Raw genomic sequence first — 14421 nt, forward strand, 5'->3', positions numbered from 1 at the left:
AAGCTGGGGCAGAGCAGGTCGACAAGTGGCTAGGAGAAGCTTCTCCTTGAGCAAGCGTAGTGATCAGATGCCCCAGGGATCAGTGTACTGTACTTTTTCTTCTCCTGTTCTTGAGGGGAACCTGCGTGATTCTTTTTGCTCCTGGATTAAGTGGCAGGTAGTCTTTGAACTATTTAAAACTGTTGTCTTATCTCCTTGCAAATCTTAGGTACTAGAAAGTGTTATGAATTTGAGAAAGCTCACAAAAACCTCAGTACCTTCTTTCAGGTCTTACGGGATGTGGTTTCCTTAATAAACATTTGGATATATTGGTCTATCATGTGTGTTGTATGGTCAGTACAACATTGTTTCTGCACAATTCAAGAGGTGCAGGAGACATGGATTTAAATGCATATATTTGGTGCTGGGTACATACTTAGAGAACAAAGGACCAGACCAAAACTGTGACTATTAAAAGGACTGCTGGCAAGAGGACATGGGCCAGGAAGGCAACATTTCTGATTTCACATTTGAATCATGTAATAACCCCCCCCCCTTTTCATCTTTGGATGGGACTTCTTTACTGCCTGAACATACTTCTGTTTTCATGCCTCCAAAATAGAGACGTAGTTTTCTAGGTCTAAATCCTACAGGAACTGCATATCTAATAGTTTATGGTCCTAGCCTCTTCTCTAGACTGCTGAATTTGAGAACAACAACTTTTGTAAGAGAGAAGAAAGGTTTCATACTTCCAGTGGTCCTCACCAACCTCATTATGATGCTGTATTTTGGAAATAATGCAACAGTCAGCTACCACACTCTCAACTGGACAAGGGCAGAACCCATTATGGTCCCTGGCTAACAATAGAAGACTTCCTGATAAAGTCACCCTTCTAAAGAATCCCATAGAATTAAATGGGGTGAAAAAGTATACAAACCTTTGGCTTCTAGAGCGTAAGGTTCTTTGGACCACATTTGGTCTCTGTTCTGTATGGGTTTGTCACTATTCTGCCTTGCTGCCTATCTGTGGATTAAAAACCTGCTGGTGCTGTGACAAATCACCCCCATTCCAGCCTCCATTCAAGAACCACCATGGCAGCCAATACCCAGAACAGCAGCACTCCGCAACCCCCTTTCTTTTCCAGCTTTCACCTCCCTTTCTTCCTGAGCTCTACCAAGCTGTTGAAGCCAGTGCAGGCTGGCCAACCAAACAACTTGGGCTGGTGTTCGTTCTCGTTCTCTCTCTCTCTCTCTCTCTCTCTAAGTGCCCCTGTTTTCCATCTTCCTCCTTGGAAGAAAGACAGCTTGGCTTTCTTGCCCAACTCGCTTCAAGGCTACTGCCTTCCTTGCATGTTCTTCATCACCTTCTTTCTGTCTTTGAGACCCATCTCTGCCCAGGGAGATTCATGTGATTAGCCCTTTGCTACAGTGATTCCGGCAACACAACACACCTAAACTTCATAGAAAAGCCATGGTAATCTTGATCGATGGAGCAGCCTCATCAAGGACCCATCAAAACCCTATGTTTCCTCATCTTTGTCTCATAAAATCAAATTGGTTGCACGCAGTGTTTGGGAGTGTGTGAAGGGAAGCTCTTCTATTTTCTACCTTTCTGTTAGAGACCTGAGATCAGCCCTTGGCCTCCTTTACCAAATGCATGCCATTGACTGGCCCAGCAGATCTTCTAGAGCAGCGGCCTCCAAATTTAAGACCACTGCTCCCCTGTGTGAATCGAACTTGCCATTCCACCATGCTGTCTCTGATCTTTTGCCCTGATCTTTCGTCTTGATCTCCTTCCAAAGACGCTTGGACCAGCTGCTGCTCCAGCCAGCCGCTTCCACCCCAAAATCGGGGTGCAAAGCCTGCAGGGACATTGAGCAGCAGAAACAGCTGCCTATCGCGACTTCAGAAGAAGATCAGGGCAAAAAGATAAGTAGCACAGTGGAATGGTGAGTTCCATTCACACTGGGGATGGCTATCTCCAAACAATGGATCAGAGCCACGGGTTGTAGTTTGGAGATGTATGTTCCAGACCAGTGGTTCACAAACCTTTTAGAGGCCCTGGAGGTGGTTGCTTGATTTATAAATGACAAGGATGTGGCTATAATTGTGATTGGGCATTAGTGCTCCTCCCCTAAGTAGCAGCTTGTTTTAACCCTTGATGCACATAACCTAATATGCTCAGTTTTGCAACCCAACAAAAATTGGGTCATGACCCACTGGTGGGTCCCAGACACACAGTTTGTGAACTGCTGTTCTAGAGGGCCTGTTTCATCAATCAAAAGATTTGGTTCTGTAGGAAAGACTAGCTCCCCTGCCACAAATGGGTGAAGTGTTTTCACAAGCTACTTATCCCTTGCCTACCATCCGTCAATCCAGGCTCCAGAGAACCCTTTGTAGGTACAGCATTTTTGCTGTGATCTGGATTGTACACCCCACTCCTTTCATTCCTACTAACCCTATGTCTTTCTTCCTTCCCTTTACACCAAAATCTTCAGCCCACTGCATTACCCATGAACATGAACCAGGCAGGCAGAGAGTAAAAAATTAACAATTCTATAACAAATCAAGAGGTCTGGTCTAGAGGGTAGAGCCTCCATTTGCCTGAAGATAACATTTGCAGGTCGCCAGTTTGAGGCCACTGACACCGTGCGACCTTGGAGCAGCTGACAAGCTGAGCCGAGTTATTCCATCTGCTCTGAGCGTGGGAGGATGGAGGCCAGAATGTGAAACCAGACCAGAAAGAAACATCTGAAATGTTGTGGTTCTTGAAAGATAGAACCTTTCAATTGTAAAAATCCCTACGGGGATTTAAATAGCCTGCCTATGTAAACCGCCTTGAATAAAGTCTGAGGAGAAATCTGACGACCAAGAAAGGCGGTATATAAATACCTGTATTATTATTATTATTATTATTATTATTATTATTATTATTATTATTATTATTATTATTATTATTATTATTATTATCTGAAAGAAAAAAGATTAAGCAAATTAGAGAAAAGGAGGTAAAGAAAAGTACAAGCAGAGTGATGGAGAACGCATTAAGTTCATTGTTGGGTGTAGAGAAAAACTTGGACACAGAGACTAACTTGGGTGCAAAAACGAAGTAATAGGGAACTGGAATGCTACTCAAGAGCAAAGCACACCAAGCCCCCAGTGCGTTGCTAAGTCTGAGGTTTGCAGATTGGCTTGAAGTTTGTAGAGCAAATGAAACAAAATTTCCTGAATGTGGCTGGCTAGGATTATAGTTCCTGTTACTAGTTACTTACATTGTCTCAGGAATTCTGGTCCCTATGAGTGGGTGCAGCTTCTGGAAACCAGCACTAGCCTCGAACAGGGACTTGGTCCAAATATTCTCAAGAAGCATCTAACAGTTCTAGTGCTCCTGGCCTGAACTATACCAATCTCTCTGCCTGTCCAAGAGCAAATAGGAGAGACAACATGTGCTATCCAGTCACTGCTAAAAGGAAACATGTTGCAGTAAGTCCAAGGTTCATTTTGCTACCAGTGCAGTGTACTTTTCTTTTTCTGTGAATGTTTTATCCCAGTGTCTTTAAAAATGGAATGACATTAATTTTCTCTAGAAAATGAGAAAGGTCTTGACTGACTCCTGTTGTGTGAACTTGTTCTTCATACTCTGCCATGGAACTAATGCTATTGACACGTTACGTGCAAATAACCTTATAAAAGTTGAGATTCTACAATGTCTCCTTTTTCTCTGCAGCTCACTTCGATTATCAGTATGGTTACCGGAAATTTGATGGCTCTGATGGCTCACGTACACAGAAGTACACCAGTAATATCACCTATTATTTTGACAACATCAGCAGCACAGAACTCTACAGTGTTGACCAAGAGTTGCTCAAAGACTATATCAAACGACAGATGTATGTATCTGTTCTGGCTCTAGGAGTATCTAAGCAAGCAGTTTTTCAATGCCTCGTTAAGACTTGAAGGGTCATCATAAACTTTTGTTCCTCTGACAAGCAGCTTGACCAGTCCCCCAGCCACTGAATAAGAACCATCCATAATCTTCCTGACATAGCACTGGTTGCGTTACCCAGCATTTTGCTTGAGGAAATTAGGTTGCATCTCCTGCCAGTAAAGATGAAGATAATTTGTCTTATGGCTTAACCTTGAGACTTGCTGTGCTAGCAAATAAAAATAGTTAGAATGGTTAATGTTTCATCAGTGCAGTAGCACCTCCATGATGGTAATGTAACATCTCAGGCAAATATATCAACACAAATGTTTTATTCTGAGGTGACCAACTGGAAGTGCCCTTGAATTTGTGATGAAAATGGGTGCTGCCATGCCCTGTACACAGTTGAGATTCCTGCAGGATATAGTGAACAACTTCTGATATAAACTCTGCCATTAGGAATGAATCGTACCTAATATCAACCTGCCCTCAGTTCTGTAGGATTTGAAGTAACTTCTTCAGGAGAGGATATGACAGTTGTACCCTGTACCTCCAAGATCTATATGCTGCCAAGCTATGCAATGGAGGTTGACTACTTGCCCTATTCTTCATGTTACTAGCCTGTTACTAGCCTGTTACTAGTTATTCTTCATGTTACTGGAGCAAGGCTAGATTTAAATTGTTGAGATTGGTTGCCCCAAAGGGGACCAGTTGTCATTTGTTTCTGCACAACCAGAGGAGAAGTCCTGTGCTGCATACATTCTTGACTTCCTCCATCCAGAGCCATACAGAATGTATATTGGGGGTAGGGTTTGTCAGCTCCCCCCCCCCCAAAAAAAAGTTGATTCGATATCAAGGATATGTTTACAGTCTCTAATTTAGGGGATTCAAAGGGTGCAATCTGGAAGACTTATTCTGGAACAGCTATATTCAGGATTGTTTCCTTAAAAGGTAGATTAGGTTCTCTTACCTATATTATACTAAGATGGGAGTGTCTTGATTTGGAATGGCTGTAAGTCACAATAGAAAGGTATGGATGAGGACTTGCGCTCAAACAAATACAATACCCAGAATGTAATAAATTGTTTAAGTGACTCCTCTGGATACATCTTGAGCAGTGCTAGTAAGATTCTTTCTTTAGCATCTGCTTCTGTAAAGAGAGCTACTGTGTTCACCTAGTCCAGGGCAGGAACTTTTTCTTGCAGGAATCCTTCCCTGGGCAGAAAAGCTAGTAAGCAGAAGGAGTGGAGCTCCCAGCTGGACCACAATGCTTGTTCGTAAAGTTGTTTGCTAAGGATACACCTGTGTGGCATAAGCTGGGGCATGTGTGTATCTCTCATCCTATTACTTATTGTGTACAGAGAGTACTACTTCAGTGTGGACAACTTGGAACGAGACTTTTTTCTGAGGCGGAAGATGGACACAGAAGGCTTTCTTCCCATCACCCTTATTGCCAGTTTCCATCGGGTGCAGGCCTTAACTACGGATATTGGTCTTATCATTAAGGTGAGAGATTATCTTGAGTTCTGTTTGTTTCTCTCCTTTGGGTGAACTGCTAGGAAATCATGGTTTAATATCCTGTTTGGGCTCTTGACCATACCCTAATCCTTTTCTCATTTGCATTATCCTGTTTCCCCGAAATTAAGACCTATCCTGAAAATAAGACCTAGTGTGTTTTTGAGAATTGCTGAAATATAAGACCTACCCCAAAAATAAGACCTAGTTGTGATCAGGGCCGGGACCGGGGGGGAAGGGGTCCTCGGGCAGGGGCGGGTGGACAACGTGATCAGCAACGCTGCACTCCCATGCACGCCACCTAGAAAGTGCCTGCTGTGCTACCTTGGGCAGAGGACGCTGAGGAGGAGCTGAGGTGGGAAGCAGCAGGCGAGGCAACCCTGCCTACAGGGCTCTGAGACTCTCCACACTTTCCAGGGAGTAAGTCCCCTTAACTATAAAGGGACTGACTTCAGAGTAGGCAGGCAGGCAGGCATCCTCCTAGGCGCTGAGGGGACACCCTCTCCACACCTTCCAGGGAGTAAGTCCCATTAACTATAAAGGGACTGACTTCTGAAAAAAATAAGACCTACCCTGAAAATAAAACCTAGTGTCTTTTATATTTTTTTTGGCTCAAAAAAAAAAAAAAGACAGTGTCTTATTTTCGGGGAAACACAGTAGGAAATGGAAGTCTTCAGTGTTTTTGCATTTAAGGCTGTCTGATACATACAGTCAAATTATGATTTCATGTTTGTGATTCTAAAAGAACTTAAGCGTTCAAATCAGTGAGTTGTATCAAAAGAAAGTTGTGACTAAGCACTGTTGAAACCAGCAAAATTAGTTAATTGTGACCAATTCATAATAATAATGATAATAAGCAACTCAAATCCTGCTTTGTTTAGGGGAATTAGTATATTAGCCTTTTGGAAACTTTTGGGACCATAGGCTGGATACCAAGACAGCGTTAAGCAAAGAGATCCCTTGCCTAGCTTAATGAGGAGACTGGGAGGAAGGTGACTTTCAATCAAAGGATTATATTTTTATTGCAAAAACACACAAAGGTAAACATAATACACATGGAGAATTGATAAGTATAGATTTCTAGTACTTGTGTATAGTGTACCTAGCTAATGGTGGATGCATGTGCTATGTATTTGGGTGCATCCGAAAAGGAATCAGAAATGGATAGGGTGTAGGGAAGTATTTAGGGGTTCCTTAATCTGCTAAACCCAGTTGCTGACTAAAGATGGGGGAGAAGGGAGGAATAGATAGGGAAGAAGGGAGGGAGTGTAGACGCCAGATATATTTACCTGTCCGGGGGGGGGGCAGTTGGAGGAAGAGTCCCGCAGGACCACTCCCGCAGGAGAGCAATCAGAGAGAGAGACAGGTGCTCTGAGTTAACATAAGAACATAAGAACAGCCCCACTGGATCAGGCCATAGGCCCATCTAGTCCAGCTTCCTGTATCTCACAGCGGCCCACCAAATGCCCCAGGGAGCACACCAGATAACAAGAGACCTCATCCTGGTGCTCTCCCCTACATCTGGCATTCTGACTTAACCCATTCCTAAAATCAGGAGGTTGCGCATACACATCATGGCTTGTACCCCATAATAGATTTTTCCTCCAGAAACTCGTCCAATCCCCTTTTAAAGGCGTCTAGGCTAGACGCCAGCACCACATCCTGTGGCAAGGAGTTCCACAGACCGACCACGCGCTGAGTAAAGAAATATTTTCTTTTGTCTGTCCTAACCCGCCCAACACTCAATTTTAGTGGATGTCCCCTGGTTCTGGTATTATGTGAGAGTGTAAAGAGCATCTCCCTATCCACTCTGTCCATCCCCTGCATAATTTTGTATGTCTCAATCATGTCCCCCCTCAAGCGTCTCTTTTCTAGGCTGAAGAGGCCCAAACGCCGTAGCCTTTCCTCATAAGGAAGGTGCCCCAGCCCCGTAATCATCTTAGTCACTCTCTTTTGCACCTTTTCCATTTCCACTATGTCTTTTTTGAGATGCGGCGACCAGAACTGGACACAATACTCCAGGTGTGGCCTTACCATCGATTTGTACAATGGCATTATAATACTAACAGTTTTGTTCTCAATACCCTTCCTAATGATCCCAAGCATAGAATTGGCCTTCTTCACTGCTGCCGCACATTGGGTCGACACTTTCATCGACCTGTCCACCACCACCCCAAGATCTCTCTCCTGATCTGTCACAGACAGCTCAGAACCCATCAGCCTATATCTAAAGTTTTGATTTTTTGCCCCAATGTGCATGACTTTACACTTACTGACATTGAAGTGCATCTGCCATTTTGCTGCCCATTCTGCCAGTCTGGAGAGATCCTTCTGGAGCTCCTCACAATCACTTCTGGTCTTTACCACTCGGAAAAGTTTGGTGTCGTCTGCAAACTTAGCCACTTCACTGCTCACCCCTGTCTCCAGGTCATTTATGAAGAGGTTGAAAAGCACCGGTCCCAGGACAGATCCTTGGGGCACACCGCTTTTCACCTCTCTCCATTGTGAAAATTGCCCATTGACACCCACTCTCTGCTTCCTGGCCTCCAACCAGTTCTCAGTCCACGAGAGGACCTGTCCTCTAATTCCCTGACTGTGGAGTTTTTTCAGTAGCCTTTGGTGAGGGACCGTGTCAAACGCCTTCTGAAAGTCCAGATATATAATGTCCACGGGTTCCCCCGCATCCACATGCCTGTTGACCTTTTCAAAGAATTCTATAAGGTTTGTGAGGCAAGACTTACCCTTACAGAAGCCATGCTGACTCTCCCTCAGCAAGGCCTGTTCGTCTATGTGTTTTGAGATCCTATCTTTGATGAGGCATTCCACCATCTTACCCGGTATAGATGTTAGGCTGACCGGCCTATAGTTTCCCGGGTCCCCCCTCTTTCCCTTTTTAAAAATAGGAAAAGAGTTCTCTCTTATAAGGGTTGTCTTTGACCTGGAAGTTGACCTAAACTGACCGGAAGTATCCCAGAGCTGTGCACATGCTCAGTACACACAATGGTACACGTGGAGTATGTGATGAACCGGAAGGAAGGCAGCTTACCAGCCAGGCTGACCTTCTGGAGGGCGGGAGGCAATTTGCATAAGGTGCTTAAGAGTGTTAAAGCTACAACAAAAGAACAATAGACTTCCTCTGGAGCAGGCTTGTTTTGCATAATCCTCAGGTACAGGCTTGTTTTGCATAACCAGGAGGCATTCCTAGACTGGAGGAAGGGATGTAATCACAACTTGTGACCTTCACCAGGTTTCTTGGAAATTGGGCTTGTTTGCTTGGCCTGTACAAAATCACAACTTGGAAGGGAAAAGGGGATTTTCACATAACAGTAATGACTAACGTTCTTTAGAGGACTTCCAGAGGAGTAGTGGTGTTAACTTGTTGCAGAAAAAACGAGTCTTGTAGTACCTTAAAGATGAATGCACTTATTTCAGCATAAACTTTAATGGACAACCTGGCATGAGTATTTAGTCTTTTGTGCTTATTACTTTCCCCCAGCAGTTTTCCAGGAGTGTTTAGCTGCTGTGTCTTTGCCATCAAACAAGCCTATGCTACATGATGTTTATGATAGCTCTTTTGACCTTGCCATGATACATTAATGCTGACAGCCCCCCTCCCCTTCCAGGCACTAAAAGACAGCAAAGTTGTTGAGATTGTGGACCAGAAGATCAGGAGAAAGGAAGAACCAGAGAAATGGCCTTTACCAGGCCCTCCCATGACAGATTATGCGCAAACTGACTTCTCCCAGCTCATCAACTGCCCTGAGTTTGTGCCCAGACAAAGCTTTCAGAAGGAGACAGGTGAGTACTGATAGACACAGATGTGTGTGTTTATAAAAGCAACTTGCCCCTCTAGCCAAATGTATTCATTTGGTATTTGAATTTTAAGAACAAGACTCAGTCATCTAGTAGTATAGCAAGCTTTGCAAAAATGCTTTATGCTGTTCTGTCTGGACCATTGAAATGTCCTTGTGAGCCATCTGTTGTCCACTCCTGGTTTTGATGTTGTTCCACAGCAGCAGATATGTCTCAACATTCTTATAAATGTTTTTAATGGTGTCAGCAAGAGGAGCACTTGAAATCCTCAGCCATGAGCATCTCCTGCACAATATCAAAAACAAATAGTTCTCTGTAGTTGGTATTAAACAGTGAGTGATCACCAGCCATTTGGAGGCAGGCTCTTTAGAAGAAAGCACGTCCAGTTCCCTTTGCAGTGGCACTGGCACCTTCTAGTCTTGGAATCCTAATTAAGACCTTGGGAAGTAGAGACCCAAGGTTGTCTGTGTGGTTGAGCAAGTACCATTGTATTCTATCAGTTTTCAGTATCTTTCTAGCTTCTTAGTTGCAGAGGTGTGGAAATCTCAGCTGGTGAAAGAAATGTGTCAGACATCCTAACAAACCAAGACTTGTTTGCTAGAAATGAAATATAAGCAAGTTCGGAGTTAAATTACAAGGCTTGCATAGTAGGAACTTGCTATTTTTCATTCATGCTAGTAATGATAAAGAGCCAAAATTCTCCAGCTCATCCCAGGTTTTTGTTATAGCTCTAATGGAGTAGAGAGAAGCCTCCACCTGTCACTCAGGCTCTCCAAATGAATAAACATGTACTGTTCGGTGTGGAGCTTATCCTTATTGGTCTTTGAAGGATCCTTGACCACATGTATAGATCTTAATCTTTTTACTAAAATACATGTACAGAATCTGCTCCTGGGTCTCCTCGCTCTGCCAGTCCTATGCCAACCAAAACTGAAGAAATCAGTAATCTAAAGACGATGCCCAAAGGCCTCTCTGCCAGCCTGCCAGACTTGGACTCTGAGACATGGATTGAAGTTAAGAAGAGGCCTAGGCCTTCTCCAGCCAGACCCAAGGTAATTGTCAGCCGATGAAAGTCAACATCTGTAAGTGGATCTTATTTCCATATAGACAGAATGTTAAATGCTTGGTAGAAGATTCAGAACGTTCTCAAGAGTTTGTTCGTGTAATGTTCTTTGGCCTGGATTCTTCTAAATTGTACTGGGAGTGGAGGCATGTCCCCCCCCCCCCATGAAGTTCTTCTCTCATGCAAACCTTATTCTGATTCTGTAGGTTTTGTACTTGTGCTGTTGTACTATCTGAAAATTAATAAGGAATCAGATGGAATTCCATGCTTTTCTGGAGTGATAGTCTTGAAAACTAGAGATGTTTCAGGATGTTTCAGCAATCTCAATTATACAACAGCATTTGATGGTACTCTAAGCTTGCTCATTGTGCTTGGGGTTTCAATAAATTCATTGTTCCATAGTATTATTTGCAGGTGGACTGGTCTTTCTCTTGTCAGTTTTGCAGCATTTGCTCTGCATCTATAATACCCCTCTTCATTTCAGAAACCAGAAGAATCCAAGATGCCACAGAAACAGAAAGACCAGGATGAACCTGAGGAACTGGACTTTCTGTTTGATGAGGAAATGGAACAGATGGATGGCCGTAAAAACACCTTCACTGACTGGTCAGATGAGGATTCAGACTACGAGATTGATGACAGGGATGTGAATAAGATTTTGATTGTGACACAAACACCGCCTTACCTGCGTCGGCACCCAGGGGGAGATAGAACAGGCAACCACACATCCAGGGCAAAGATGAGCTCAGAGTTGGCCAAAGTTATCAATGATGGGCTGTACTATTACGAGCAGGACCTGTGGACTGAGCAGTTTGAGCCAGAGTATTCTCAGATAAAGGTGAGAACTGGAGTCTCCATTGTCGTGTGGGCAGACATGAGTGTGTTTTGAGATGGAGTAGTCCCGGGTGTTTGCATGCAATGTTCTTCTATCCTATTTCTAGCGCAGCAATAAGGTAGTTCACACAGATCTGACAGATAGTACTGCTTCTGACTTGTTTGTATATTATGTGTACAGGTTGTGTCTCTTAACAATAAAAGGAATGCTTGGGATTGGTGTTAAACTATCTCTACTTCCAAGTAGTCTGTTTTTTAGGCTGTTCCTTCCATTCCTGGCTCTCATAGCAGAAGTGAGCCAGCATTGGAGAAAAATAGCTAGGATTAACTTACTGAGGGGAGATAGTGTAGGAGAGGAAGGATCCCTGCCCATGAACACCTTTTGTTATAGGGTCTTTATTATCCACTTTATGAAAAGGTGGACAAATGAAAACAAGTCTACCACATCATGTGTACTTTGGTCTTCTTTGTGTAAATGCTTAGCAAGCTATGCAGGCTGTATTTTTGAGTCAAATGTTATACCCCTTTGTTCTGCATTACCACTTTGAGTGAATGTAATGTATTGTAGCATTGTCAATAATTTGGCCGTAATTCTAAGTTCTGTATGCAGTTTTTATGCTAAATTTACAAGTCGCAATCTGTCTTTTGTTTTTTTATGGTTGTTCATTTGTTTCCCAGTCATCCTGTCATGTCTTTCATGGCTGGGATTCTTAATGAGCACTTTCTCTCTCAGTGAAGAGCCTTTGGCTATGGTGGTGGTTTAACAAAACTTCATAAGTGGTGAAAATCAAATTGAGTCACTGTAGCTGTGAATTTTGGAACTGGAACTTCTACATCATGAAGTCTAGCTTGTGGCTCCCATTCTCCAGGGAGAGTGGGGAAGCACTGAAGTAGCATAATAATCTGTGAATGTGGATCTTTGCTGTTGAACCAGTCACAAGAACTTCAGCGCACACATGCAGTGTGCAGCATCAAGCTACTGACATGGTCAGGTTAAAATATAGAAAATAAGGTTATGTAAATGGGTCTCTTTCCTTTTTACATTGGAGAGAGTGTCATACAGCAAGTGTTTCCCATGTATTTGCTAGTGTTCCTAGCACCTTGCTTAGTGTTCCTAGGACATCTAGAGAACTTACCCAATTGTGTTTGCCTTGCCTTTTGATTACACTGAGAACCATCCATATGAACCAAAGATGAAGAAATTCTAGAAACATTCAGGTTGGGGGACAGCACAGCCAAATTTGTGCCATTCTATTGTTGTGTGTTAGAATGTGTGTATCACAGTGCCATAAAAAGGGGGCTAAAGATGTCTTGTTGGTCCTGTGACTGAAAACTTGGTTGTGCAGTGTGGCTATGATATGTCACACTTGAATAACTCTTCAGGACAGAGGCAAAGGACAATTCTCTTCTGCTTAACTCATTTTTGCCTGGTCAACACATGTACACATTTGGTCCCTGTTGTGTACGTGCAATGTTGGGCAGAAGTGGCTTAAGCCAGAACTTTTTGGAGGCTGCTTCCAATCCTCATTGCACTGCTGGATTGACCTACTATGAATTTTTGTTAACTCTTTTTAAATGCAGCAAGAAGTTGAGAACTTCAAGAAGGTGAACATGATCAGCCGAGAGCAGTTTGACACTCTAACCCCTGAGCCCCCTGTTGATCCTAATCAGGAAGTCCCTCCTGGACCACCTAGATTCCAACAAGGTAGGAGGCTGCATCTTCTGTGGCATACTGCTTGTCTCTTCCACTTTCCAGGTTTTAGTAGCTAAATTCCTGCCCGTAAACATACCTGATTAATTCAACCTACATTTCTGTTTTTGCTTTTATTGTCACTTCTTTTCCCCCAAAGTAGTGATTTTTTGTCTCCTTCTGATAGTTTAATTCTAAAACCACAATGACTCTATACCTTCTGTACATGGCAGTCTTTAACTCATTTTACATGATACACTCATTTTATGTCCTTAAGAATCTAAGAAAAAAATCCCTAATAAAACGTTTGTGCTGTCATTTCTTTCCCTCAAATGTAGGCAACTAGGTGAGGGGAATAGTTTCTCTGGGAGACATTGCAAGCAGAAGAATTCAGGGTTTGAGTTCTGTTGTTTTCTCATTGTAGTTCCTACAGATGCTCTGGCCAATAAGCTCTTTGGTGTTCCGGAACCTTCAGCTATTGCCCGTTCTTTGCCAACAACTGTGCCAGAATCTCCCAACTATCGCAATGCCAGAACCCCCCGGACTCCACGTACGCCTCAACTGAAAGACCCAACCCAGACACCCCGGTTTTATCCTGTGGTTAAGGAGGGCAGGTTGATAGATGCCAAGGTACGACTGCATACCAAAGTCTTGCTCTTTTGTATACATGCATGTGGTGATGCTCAAGAAGTGTTTGTCTTTTCTTGTCTGTACTGTCTGCTGTGGGAGACTAGAGCATTCCTGAGATAAAGAAATGTAATCTGAGAGTCTGCTTTATTGTAGACACCCCGGAAGAGGAAGACACGGCACAGTTCAAATCCTCCAATGGAATGTCACGTTGGTTGGGTGATGGATTCCCGGGAGCATAGACCTCGAACAACATCTATCAGGTAGCTACCAGAAGGCAGGGAGTTGATCAGAAGAGCCTACCAGTGAGGCGGAATATCAAAGAAATAAAGGAGATTCATTGATTCTGGAGGCTGAAAAACTCAGTGTATTGCATTAGTCCCCATTACTTCTCTTCATGTCCTTTTTAAAGGCCTGCTTTTCCAGAGTGGCTCCTTAATTGTTTTAGCACTTGTCACAAATGTGTATGTCCATTAGAGAAAATCCCTGTTTATAGTCAATTGTTCCGTTATTTCTGTAGCTGTGTCTGAAAACATGACTGACTCTTTCACTGACAGTGTTTTACTTTGCTCAGTTCCAGCCCCTCAGAAGGCACCCCAGCCATTGGCAGCTATGGCTGCACACCCCAGTCATTACCCAAGTTCCAGCACCCCTCCCACGAACTCCTCAAGGAGAATGGGTTCACACAACATGTCTACCACAAGTATCGCCGGCGCTGCCTTAATGGTAAGTTGTAAATGCAGCATCTGAAATCTGTACTTGGTCTTCATGCAGACCTTGAAAGTGGTCTAATCAGTGCTGAACACAGAAACCAGTTTCCAAGACTTGAATAATATGTTTCCTGAACTAGATCAGTAATAATAACTTTGTGTAGTGCTTTCGGAGCATGAAAAGTGTTTCACTTATATTGTGTTGAAGCTGTCCTTGGAATAACTGAGTAAAGTTAATATTATATTAAATACTATCCTATATAAT

At 43.2% G+C, this 14421-nt stretch overlaps 1 protein-coding gene across 5 annotated transcripts in view; it reads left to right on the forward strand.

Moving 5' to 3' along the window:
* Positions 1-14421, forward strand: part of LARP1 (La ribonucleoprotein 1, translational regulator) — a 92617-nt gene that overhangs the window by 63353 nt on the left and 14843 nt on the right. For all 5 annotated transcript variants that reach the window (XM_066618304.1, XM_066618305.1, XM_066618306.1 and 2 more), the window contains 9 exons: positions 3707-3869; positions 5266-5410; positions 9043-9217; positions 10115-10284; positions 10780-11133; positions 12711-12834; positions 13244-13449; positions 13603-13709; positions 14021-14172. In XM_066618304.1, the coding sequence (XP_066474401.1) occupies positions 3707-3869; positions 5266-5410; positions 9043-9217; positions 10115-10284; positions 10780-11133; positions 12711-12834; positions 13244-13449; positions 13603-13709; positions 14021-14172 (1596 nt within the window). The remainder of the gene's footprint in view (positions 1-3706; positions 3870-5265; positions 5411-9042; positions 9218-10114; positions 10285-10779; positions 11134-12710; positions 12835-13243; positions 13450-13602; positions 13710-14020; positions 14173-14421) is intronic.

Source organism: Tiliqua scincoides, chromosome 2, assembly GCF_035046505.1.
Source record: "Tiliqua scincoides isolate rTilSci1 chromosome 2, rTilSci1.hap2, whole genome shotgun sequence".
Classification (NCBI taxonomy): Eukaryota; Metazoa; Chordata; class Lepidosauria; order Squamata; family Scincidae; genus Tiliqua; species Tiliqua scincoides.